This window comes from Oncorhynchus clarkii, chromosome 32, assembly GCF_045791955.1.
Source record: "Oncorhynchus clarkii lewisi isolate Uvic-CL-2024 chromosome 32, UVic_Ocla_1.0, whole genome shotgun sequence".
Lineage (NCBI taxonomy): Eukaryota > Metazoa > Chordata > Actinopteri > Salmoniformes > Salmonidae > Oncorhynchus > Oncorhynchus clarkii.
Window position 1 is genome coordinate 16,478,061 of NC_092178.1, and position 12,146 is coordinate 16,490,206.

At 43.2% G+C, this 12,146-nt stretch overlaps 1 protein-coding gene across 1 annotated transcript in view; it reads left to right on the plus strand.

Moving 5' to 3' along the window:
• The first annotated feature begins 1,165 nt into the window (after nucleotides 1-1,165).
• Nucleotides 1,166-12,146, plus strand: part of LOC139392425 (cyclin-dependent kinase 6-like) — a 69,180-nt gene continuing 58,199 nt past the window's right edge. Inside the window, exons 1-3 of the mRNA XM_071140402.1 lie at nucleotides 1,166-1,358; nucleotides 2,147-2,484; nucleotides 11,276-11,411. Of these exons, the coding sequence (XP_070996503.1) occupies nucleotides 2,261-2,484; nucleotides 11,276-11,411 (360 nt within the window). The 5' untranslated portion in view covers nucleotides 1,166-1,358; nucleotides 2,147-2,260. The remainder of the gene's footprint in view (nucleotides 1,359-2,146; nucleotides 2,485-11,275; nucleotides 11,412-12,146) is intronic.

The following is a 12,146-nucleotide window of genomic DNA, read 5'->3' on the forward strand; positions in this document are numbered from 1 at the left end:
TCCATTCTCAACCATATCCATTGTGAAAGGATTTTGTTAGCCTCATCTATATAGGCTACTTTGTGATTCACTTGAGATAAATTTCCTGGCTCAAGGCTTTTTGGGGGTTGGGGAGGGGGGTCTTGAGCAAGTTGTTGGGGTCATATTAGCTACTGAAATACAAAGTAAATCTATTGTCACTGACTACAAAGCCTTTGGATTCATTCTAAAGAACACGTGATAAACAGAATATCAATTACATGTATAAAACAAAAATAAAGTGTTAAATGTAAAATATTTATAATTATAAATCTTATAGTCAAAACTGATAGATCTAACAGTCATCTCAAAATAGTTTCTGAGAAATCACTTACCATCCTACTTTTGAAATACGCAGACATTAATACAAATATGTTAATTATATTTAGATTTCTGCGCCATGAATGATAATAATATGTATTGGATTAATGGATTATCCATTGTAATTTACATATTTCATTATTATTTCCAAAATTCATACCATTTAAAGCTGTGGACTATCTCTCACGTGTGCAGTTGGCATCTCACGTTTGGATGAAGCAGTGAAACCGAGCACCCTCGAAGGAGCGCTTTGGGAGAATCACCCCTGACACAACCCAAGCCACTGGTCCTTGAACCTGACCTTATGGGCCAGAGGCGAGCTTGTCACCCTGCTTCCCCGCTGATGTATTGTCAACGAATAGTTTTCAATGGCCGGATAGATCGACTGGTCCATCAAATACACTTTTCTTGCTGCCCAGCTTTCCCCCCGTGGTGCTGCTGGTTTTGACACTGAGACAAAACCGAGAGAGAACTATGAATGATAAAGAACCAAGGAGGGCAAAAGGAGGCGGTTAGTCTTTGTAGTCGGGAGGAATGCGGAAATGTTCCTGCTCTGTGTCAAACTTCTCTGAAGGGGGTCAAGGCACATTCAGCCAGCGTGGGAAAGCGAAGAAGAGACGGAGCTCACAGACAAAATTTGAAAAAAAGAGCGTTAAAACAGGAAAAAAAAATGAGAAGAGCATGGCTTGGAGAATATATCAAGCTTTTGTCCTATGACCTCCCCAAAAATGTTGCAGTAGGAACTGTGTTTTTCTGTAAGGAATACGCCCCCCCCCCCCCCCCCCCCTCCACACACACACAACCCCGGTATTATAGTTACTGCTTTGCTTGAGCCGCAGTTGAAGAGGTGGTAGTTAACTGCTGAGGGATGGGGGTTAGAGAAGCGTGCACCATCCGACTACCTGTGTGGGATATATGATGTGCTATGTGTTAGTTTGAACATTTATCCAAAGGAGGAATGTTTAATCATTTCATGGACACGACCAATGTTGCGACTATCACTGATAACATGAAACGAGGTAGGCTGAAATGTTCATATTTTACTTTTTGTGTTAGAAACATGTATTTTGCATGCATGTCCTTATTGTGTTATTTTACCAATTAAATTGCTGCACTTCCTTTTTCATTAATGTAGACTACAAAATAATAATAATAACACATTCAATTAAAATAAAAAATCTACTGTGCAAAAAACTGCGATAAAATTGCATTATTACACCATAACTATTAATGACATGGAAAGCGAGAGATATGTGTTTAAATGGACTATAGGAAGTTTAGACAATACAAGTCGGTAAACAACCACGTGCTCGCAACAGTTTGTCGCCTATAATAAACCATAATTATTAGACTGGTCACATTTGAAAAACGATATCGTAGCCTGGATATTTTTGTGCATATTATATAGTAATTTTGCTTTATATTTTATATTCTGTTCTTTCAAGTTATTTTGCTTTTGTTTCTAACTCATTCGTCTACAAATCCCTCATTATACGCATGAACATAAGTATTACGTTATTGTTGTATTATGGACTGATTTACGCACTTAGAGAACGTATGTAAAAGTGATCAGATGTAAATGTCCTTGTTTTAGAGATGCCAGATGTTGTGTGAGGTTGCTAGAAGGACATGAGGTTCATGCGCGTAATGAAGTGGGAGTGGATCAAGTCGAACGCATTGGGGGTTCTACTGTTCATAGTCGGAATGATGACACAATGTTGTAGCCTACCTGAACCTCCGTTTGACCAAAAATTAGGCAGACATATATGATGTTTACCTCTGCAACCTCTGTCTTCCTCTAATTTAGGCATTGCAAGTGCCAACAACTCTGTTATGTGAGGATGACTTTGTAAAAACCCTGGCTCTTCACATTCGTCGGGATTCCCCGCAATATTCTCACCAAGAAAACAAATCCGCAAAAATGGACAATGAAAGTGTAGCACAAAGATACGAGCCCGTCGCCGAGATTGGCGAAGGTGCTTACGGAAAGGTGTACAAGGCACGAGATTTGAAGAACGCGGGACGCTTTGTAGCCCTAAAAAGAGTTCGGGTACAGACGGAGGAGGAAGGGATGCCCCTCTCGACCATCCGTGAGGTGGCGGTACTGAGGCAACTGGAGGCATTCGAACACCCCAACGTGGTCAGGTAAGCAGAGATGGAACTGGGAGAGGGGGGTGCATCTAACAAGGGCCTCTCCTCTACCAGGAGTTCCATTATCTTTTCATGCTCTTAGAACTCCTGGTATTTCTCTCTTTAAATGGCTGCATAATGTCTATATACACTGAGTGTACAAAACATGCCTAATATTGAGTTGCAGCCCCCACCCCTTTGCCTTCAAAATAGCCCAAATTCATCAGGGCATGGACTCTACAAGGCGTCCAAAGCGTTCCACAGGGATGCTCCAATGCTTCCCACAGTTGTGTCAAGTTGGCTGGATGTCCTTTGGGTGGTGGACCATTCTTGATACACACGGGAAACTGTTGAGCTTGAAAAACCTGCAGCATTGCAGTTCTTGACACAAACTGGTGCACCTGGCACCTACTGTACTACCATACCACGTTCAAAGGCACTTAAGTCTTTTGTCTTGCCCATTCACCCACTGAATGGCACACATACAATCCATGTCTCAAGGCTTAAAAACCTTTATTTAACCTGTCTCCTCCCCTTCATCTAGACTGATTGAAGTGGATTAAAGTGACATCAATAAGGGATCACAGCTTTCACCTGGATTCACCTGGTCTGTCTATGTCATATTGTTTTGTACACTCAGTGTATATAATTTGCATATGTCAGATATACATCTATATAATGTCAGATATACAGTATCTGCCTTGGGATGTATTGCAGAGTCTTATGGAGTTGTGGTTTTGTAACTATAAACACTTTTTGATACTGGTGTTACTATAGGGCCTCACAGTGGAGGTGTCATAATACTTAGCGGTCAAACAGGGAAATGGTTCCAATTGTATTTCCACCATTTATTTTTCATATAGGGAATTTTAGAAACTCTTAAAACACGGGCTGTGTTTCATGTAGGCTTACCCTGGTGTGATGGTTTGATAACCATGTCAATATCTATTGGACAAGCTGATAATCAATGTATTCAGCTCGATTTATGCTCAGTTTCGAAAATGCTAATTAGCATCAAAGTAGACCTCATGCAAGACTACAAATCCCTGCACGTCATCTCCAGCTGAAACCTTTGCTAGCAGGTGTTGTGTCAATTTAAAACTTGCACAAGACAGTTCACAGAATTGTCAATTGAGAAAAATGTTGATCATATATTTATTACTAAATGTACAGTGCCTTGCGAAAGTATTCGGCCCCCTTGAACTTTGCGACCTTTTGCCACATTTCAGGCTTCAAACATAAAGATATAAAACTGTATTTTTTTGTGAAGAATCAACAACAAGTGGGACACAATCATTAAGTGGAACGACATTTATTGGATATTTCAAACTTTTTTAACAAATCAAAAACTGAAAAATTGGGCGTGCAAAATTATTCAGACCCTTTACTTTCAGTGCCGCAAACTCTCTCCAGAAGTTCAGTGAGGATCTCTGAATGATCCAATGTTGACCTAAATGACTAATGATGATAAATACAATCCACCTGTGTGTAATCAAGTCTCCGTATAAATGCACCTGCACTGTGATAGTCTCAGAGGTCCGTTAAAAGCGCAGAGAGCATCATGAAGAACAAGGAACACACCAGGCAGGTCCGAGATACTGTTGTGAAGAAGTTTAAAGCCGGATTTGGATACAAAAAGATTTCCCAAGCTTTAAACATCCCAAGGATAACTGTGCAAGCGATAATATTGAAATGGAAGGAGTATCAGACCACTGCAAATCTACCAAGACCTGGCCGTCCCTCTAAACTTTCAGCTCATACAAGGAGAAGACTGATCAGAGATGCAGCCAAGAGGCCCATGATCACTCTGGATGAACTGCAGAGATCTACAGCTGAGGTGGGAGACTCTGTCCATAGGACAACAATCAGTCGTATATTGCACAAATCTGGCCTTTATGGAAGAGTGGCAAGAAGAAAGCCATTTCTTAAAGATATCCATAAAAAGTGTAGTTTAAAGTTTGCCACAAGACACCTGGGAGACACACCAAACATGTGGAAGAAGGTGCTCTGGTCAGATGAAACCAAAATGCAAAACGTTATGTTTGGCGTAAAAGCAACACAGCTCATCACCCTGAACACTGTCAAACATGGTGGTGGCAGCATCATGGTTTGGGCCTGCTTTTCTTCAGCAGGGACAGGGAAGATGGTTCAAATTGATGGGAAGATGGATGGAGCCAAATACAGGACCATTCTGGAAGAAAACCTGATGGAGTCTGCAAAAGACCTGAGACTGGGACGGAGATTTGTCTTCCAACAAGACAATGATCCAAAACATAAAGCAAAATCTACAATGGAATGGCTCAAAAATAAACATATCCAGGTGTTAGAATGGCCAAGTCAAAGTCCAGACCTGAATCCAATCGAGAATCTGTGGAAAGAACTGAAAACTGCTGTTCACAAATGCTCTCCATCCAACCTCACTGAGCTCGAGCTGTTTTGCAAGGAGGAATGGGAAAAAATGTCAGTCTCTCGATGTGCAAAACTGATAGAGACATACCCCAAGCGACTTACAGCTGTAATCGCAGCAAAAGGTGGCGCTACAAAGTATTAACTTAAGGGGGCTGAATAATTTTGCACGCCCAATTTTTCAGTTTTTGATTTGTTAAAAAAGTTTGAAATATCCAATAAATGTCGTTCCACTTCATGATTGTGTCCCACTTGTTGTTGATTCTTCACAACAAAATACAGTTTTATATCTTTATGTTTGAAGCCTGAAATGTGGCAAAAGGTCGCAAAGTTCAAGGGGGCCGAATACTTTCGCAAGGCACTGTACATACCATTAGATAGTTAATCCAGAGATTCTTACCTTCCCCTCGATTCGGCAGTCTTGCCCAGATCATCATATCAGGTAATTAGCATTTAATTTTTGAGGGGTAAATACAGGTGAATTTATTGATAAAAGTCAGCTTGTCCTAGAGAGATTTACATCGTCATCAAAACGTCACGTCAGGGTAACCCTACAGGAAACACACCTTATTTTAAGTGTTTCTAAAATCCCCTATTGGGAAAATGAATGTTGGAAAAACAATTGGAACCATTTCCCTTTTTGACCTCTAGGATTTATGGGTATTATGGATCAAACTGTAGTAAAACAACTTGATGGATTTTTTGTGTGCAGTACCTGTGACAAACATTCTTGGGTGATATCTGTTCACTAGATTAGTCATGGGTAAAGTCATTCCCATTGCTGGTTATAGTGAAATTTCCCAGAAAAGTCAATGAACTTTAGGTTAGGAATTAATAAGAAGAAAGAAGAGATACTGTATTCAGCTGATTTTGCCCCATTCCAGTATCCTACAAGAGTTGGGGATATAAACCGTGTTGTTTTTAGTCATCCAGGCCACAAGACAACATAAAAAGGTTGTTATGCTTGCAGCTGTAGACTCCCATGGGTCAGTTTGGATGTCAGTACGGTCCACGTCATTCGGACCACGTAATTTACCGGCCTTGCTCAAGGTCTAACCTTGCCATTAAGCTTTTGAGTGCTTTTGGATTAAAAGCTTAATGGAAACGTTTTAATAATACAAATGTTATTCTCTGCCCTGCTGGTCCCACCACAGCCTCAAAGTGCATCATTATTCTCTTAAACTGAATAAATGAATAGATTCTCAATTGTGATTCCACGTATCAAAGGTTCCCCAGATCGAGTTTCATGAAATGACGACACAAAATGTGCCCTGACTCCCTATACTTTATGGTATGCATCTAATCTGTCTATTCTGTAAAGTTGTGGTTCCCTACACTTTTAGAATAAAATAATTCCAAAGGGCTTCTTTGGCTGTCCCCATAGGATAATCCATTTTGGTTCCAGGAAGAACCCTTTTTCGATTGAGGTAGAACCCATTTGGGTTCCATGTGGAAAGGGTTTTACATGTAACCCAAAAGGATAATACCTGGAACCAAAAATGGCTCTTCAAAGGGTTATCCTATGGGAACAGCTGAAGAACCCTTTTAGGGACTAGATAGCACTTTTTCTCTAAAAGTGTATACATAAGCCCAAGTTTGAATCCACACCAAAGGGGGTCTGGTCTGGTCTATATCTGTAAAGCTAAACAGCATGGGAGCGAACCGACACTGAGCAGGATGCATTCTGGACCTACTGTGTAACTACAGGCCTGCCAGCCCCTGGATGTTTTAGAATGACACCCATTAGTCATCCCATATGTTCAGTGTCTGGCGAGAGGCTGCATTGTAGCAGAACAATCACGGTTCTGAGGAGCGTTTAACCTTGCGTTTCCAACCGGGAGGCTCGCTCGTTCCGTGACATCATGGGCGTATGGTTATAATACTTTGAAAGAATAACTCCTTACAAACCTTTGATAACAGTACAAGGGTGGCGTGGCGAGGTGCATCGAAAGAAAAGGACAACTTTCCTTAAGAGTTGGTGGGGCGGCTTTCCCATGCTTTACTTCAAAACAATTCACAGAGATTACATAGACATGAACTGCAATTTTACTGTTATTACTGCAGTGCTGTTGACTTTCGAAATATTTGAGGAAATTGAAATATGGATTTCACTGTAAATATGAAATATTTTAAATTAAATATAAGAATTACTGCATGAACCAACAGCGACTGGTGGTTAGTCATGGGCAGTCCCTGCTTCAGTTGCCATGGCGCATCACGTGTTGCCGTGGTGCTCCTGGAGGAATGTTTGTTGTGGTCCTCGGCTCTTTGAGGAAGACACTGGCCGTCTTCTCTAGGTTTTTCACCAAAGTTAGCCCCTGACACAACTGCAAGAATAATCTGGATGTTGGGGCTCGTTTTGTTTCCCTGTAAAAATACAACCACAAGTTGAAGTATTGTGTTGGATGCTCAGGAGTTGCCAAGGGTTTCCCTCGTAAAAGTCATATAATGTAGCTACAACATTATTATTGGCCTTGTCAGGATAGAGGCTGAAGGATAGGTTTAGTTTTGTGTTCAGAAATCAAAACATGCCTGAAGAAGTTAGGTCGTAACTATGTTCGCTTGATGAATCACATTTTCTTAGACCTGAAGAGTTGCATTTGCTCCCAGATGTATTGGCTAAGGCTTTAGCTCAGCGGGCCAAGGGGTCTTGTGGCATGCAGGAGACCTGGATTTGAACCCTGGTAGGTTGCAGTTGCATGTTTTTAAGAACGAGAATTCCAATTCAATTTCTTTGACAAGGAGTTCAACTCTCAAGTGATCTTGTTGTGGTTACTGTACTGTACCATTCCACACATACTCTAAAAGCAGTGTAATTTCAGTGTAATAATGGCTAGGAGATCATGTTGCCAAAATGTTGATCATTCAGGAGTAAGGAGTCATTTCAGATTGGTTCCTTTCGTTTAGCCAACAACGTCCCAGTAGGTTAAAGCATTTCTCGCATTCTTTCAAACTGTTAGTAAAACTAGCCTGGACAGTTACCTGACACTATAGGAATTTCTTCCCTAACTGAATCTTGATGATTTAAATAGATTAGATCTCTCTCAGGTTTGGAATGATACTAGGGATCCTATCAAGTGTGCTTTCTCCATATTTCAGAAGGCAGTTTGTACTGGAAAAATATGGTTTGTCATAGATGGTGAAAAAAACGTCCCATTTTCAGGACTCAGTCTTTCAAAGATAATTAATAAAAATCCAAATAACTTCACAGATCTTCATTGTAAAGGGTTTAAACACTGTTTCCCATGCACAAACAATTAATGAACATGCACCCGTGGAACGGTCATTAAGACACTAACAGCTTACAGACGGTAGGCAATTAAGGTCACAGTTATAAAAACTTAGGACACTAACAAGGCCTTTCTACTGACTCTGAAAAACACCAAAAGAAAGATGCCCAGGGTCCCTGCTCATCTGTGTGAACGTACCTTAGGCATGCAGCAAGGAGGCCTGAGGACTGCAGATGTGGCCAGGGCAATAAATTGCAATGTCCGTACTGTGAGACGCCTAAGACAGCACTACAGGGAGACAGGACGGACAGCTGATCGTCCTCGCAGTGGCAGACCACTTGTAACAACACCTGCACAGGATTGGTACATCCGAACATCACACCTGAGGGACAGGTACAGAATGGCAACAACAACTGCCCGAGTAACACCAGGAACGCACAACCCCTTTATCAGTGGTCAGACTGTTTGCAATAGGCTGAGAGAGGCTGGACTGAGGGTTTGTAGCCTGTTGTAAGGCAGGTCCTCATCAGACATCACCGGCAACAACGTTGCCTATCGGCACAAGCCCACCGTCGCTGGACCAGAGAGGGCTGGCAAAAAGTGCTCTTCACTGACGAGTCGCAGTTCTGTCTCACCAGGGGTGATGGGCAGATTCGTGTTCATTGTCGAAGGAATGAGCGTTACACCGAGGCCTGTACTCTGGAGCGTGATCGATTTGGAGGTGGAGGATCCGTCATGGTCTGGGGCGGTGTGTCACAGCATCATCGGACTGAGCTTGTTGTCATTGCAGGCAATCTCAATGCTGTGTGTTACAGGGAAGACATCCTCCTCCCTCATCAAATAAAATAAAAATGTATTTGTTACATACACATGGTTATCAGATGTTAATGTGAGTAGCGAAATTCTTGTGCTCCTAGTTCTGACAATGCAGTAATAACCAACGAGTAATCTAACCTAACAATTCCACAACTACTTTATACACACAAGTGTAAAGGGATGAAGAATATGTACATAAAAATATATGAATGAGGGATGGTACAGAACGGCATAGGCAAGATGCAGTAGACGGTATAGAGTACAGTATATACATATGAGATGAGTTTTGTAGGCTATGTAAACATGATATTAAGTGGCATTGTTTAAAGTGGCTAGTGATACATTTTTACATCAATTTTTCCATTATTAAAGTGGCTGGAGTTGAGTCAGTATGTTGGCAGCAGCCACTCGCCTTCTGGATGATAGCGGGGTGAACAGGCAGTGGTACGGGTGGTTATTGTCCTTGATGATCTTTATGGCCTTCCTGTGACATCGGGTGGTGTAGGTGTCCTGGAGGACAGGTAGTTTGCCCCCAGTGATGCATTATGCAGACCTCACTACCCTCTGGAGAGCCTTATGGTTGTGGGCGAAGCAGTTGCGGTACCAGGCGGATTCTCTCAATTGTGCATCTGAAGGCGCTGCTGCGCACCACGCTGTCTGTGTGGGTGGACCAATTCAGTGTGTCCTTGATGTGTACGCCGAGGAACTTAAAACTTACTACCCTCTCCACTACTGTCCCGTCGATGTGGATAGGGGGCTGCTCCCTCTGCTGTTTCCTGAAGTCCACGATCATCTCCTTTGTTTTGTTGAGTGTGAGGTTATTTTCCTGACACCACACTCCGAGGGCCCTCACCTCCTCCCTGTAGGCCGTCTCGTCGTTGTTGGTAATCAAGCCTACAACTGTAGTGTCGTCTGCAAACTTGATGATTGAGTTGGAGGTGTGCATGGCCACGCAGTCGTGGATGAACAGGGAGTACAGGAGAGGGCTCAGAACGCACCCTTGTGGGGCCCCAGTGTTGAGGATCAGCGGGGTGGAGATGTAGTTACCTACCCTCACCACCTGGGGGGCGGCCCGTCAGGAAGTCCAGTACCCAGAGAGACCCATGGTCTCAAGCTTGATGATGAGTTTGGAGGGTACTATGGTGTTAAATGCTGAGCTGTAGTCGATGAACAGCATTCTCACATAGGTATTCCTTTTTTCCAGATGGGTTAGGGCAGTGGGCAGTGTGGTTGCGATTGTGTTGGCTGTGGACCTATTGGAGCGGTAAGCAAATTGGAGTGGGTATAGGGTGTCAGGTAGGGTGGAGGTGATATGGTCCTTGACTAGTCTCTCAAAGCACTTCATGATGACAGAAGTATTTAGCTCAGTTACCTTAGCTTTCTTGGGAACAGGAACAATGGTGGCCCTCTTGAAGCATGTGGGAACAGCAGACTGGGATAAGGATTGATTGAATATGTCCGTAAACACACCAGCCAGCTGGCCTGCGCATGCTCTGAGGACGCGGCTGGGGATGCCGTCTGGGCTGCAGCCTTGCGAGGGTTAACACGTTTAAATGTTTTACTCACATCGGCTGCAGTGAAGGAGAGCCCGCAGGTTTTGGTAGCGGGCCGTGTCAGTGGCACTGTATTGTCCTCAAAGCGAGCAAAGAAGTTGTTTAGTCTGTCTGGGAGCAAGACATCCTGGTCCGCGACGGGGCTGGTTTTCTTTTTGTAATCCGTTATTGACTGTAGACCCTGCCACATACCTCTTGTGTCTGAGCCGTTGAATTGCGACTCTAATTTGTCTCTATACTGACGCTTAGCTTGTTTTATTGCCTTGCGGAGGGAATAGCTACACTGTTTGTATTCGGTCATGTTTCCGGTCACCGTGCCCTGGTTAAAAGCAGTGGTTCGCGCTTTCATGTGCTTTCATGTGGTACCCTTCCTGCAGGCTCATCCTGACATGACCCTCCAGCATGGCAATGCCACCAGCCATACTGCTCATTCTGTGCGTGATTTCCTGAAAGACAGGAATGTCAGTGTTGTGCCATGGCCAGCGAAGAGCCCGGATTTCAATCCCATTGAGCACGTCTGGGACCTGTTGGATCGGCGGGTGAGGGCTAGGGCCGCCCTATGGGTTGTGATACAGCCTGGGATCGAACCAGTGTCTGTTGTGAAGCCTCTTGCACTGTAATGCAGTGCCTTAGACTGCCACGCCACTCGGGAGCCTTAATGAATTACAAACAAACCTTTTATAAACCCTTTATAGGCATTTTATAGATTAGACTTTAATATAAGTGTTATCATAATATCAGACTCACATAACAATGCTAAGCAGCAGTATTCACTCTCCTCCTCTGCCTCTCTCTCTGCAGACTGTTCGATGTGTGTACTGTGTCTCGGACCGACCGCGAAACCAAGCTGACCCTGGTCTTTGAGCATGTTGACCAGGACCTGACCACATACCTAGAGAAAGCCCCTGATCCTGGGGTGCCACCTGAAACTATCAAGGTGAGTCTGACATTACTGCTGGGATTGATACAGATCTCGGATCAGATTACCCTTACTTAATACCCTTCCCCAATGGAGGAAAGATTTTAGTGTCAAGGGGCAAATTCTCAGTTGAATTGTAAATTGTACTCATTAGGTCTATGAATAGAGTGCATTTGGAAAGTATTCAGACCCATTGACTTGTTCCACATTTTGTTACGTTACGGCCTTATTCTGAAATGAATTAAAATGTTTTTTTTCCCCTCATCAATTTACACACAATACCCCATAATGACAAAGCAAAAACAGTTTTTGCAAATTTATAATAAAAAAACACGGAAAATATCACATTTACAAGTATTCAGACCCTTTACTCAGTACTTTGTTGAAGCCCCTTTGGCAGTAATTTGGCAGTCTACTTGGGTATGACGCTACAAGCTTGGCACACCTGTATTTGGGGAGTTTCTCCCATTACTCTCTACAGACCCTCTCAAGCTCTGTCAGGTTGGATGGGGAGTGTCGGTGCACAGCTATTTTCAAGTCTCTCCAGAGATATTTGATCTGGTTCAAGTCCGGGCTCTGGCTGGGCCACTCAAGGGCGTTCAGAGACTTGTCCCGAAGCCAGTCCTGCATTGTCTTGGCTGTGTGTTTAGGGTCGTTGTCCTGTTTGAAGGTGAACCTTCACCCCAGTCTGAGGTCCTGAGCGCTCTGGAGCAGGCTTTCATCAAGGATCTCTCTGTACTTTGCTCCGTTCAC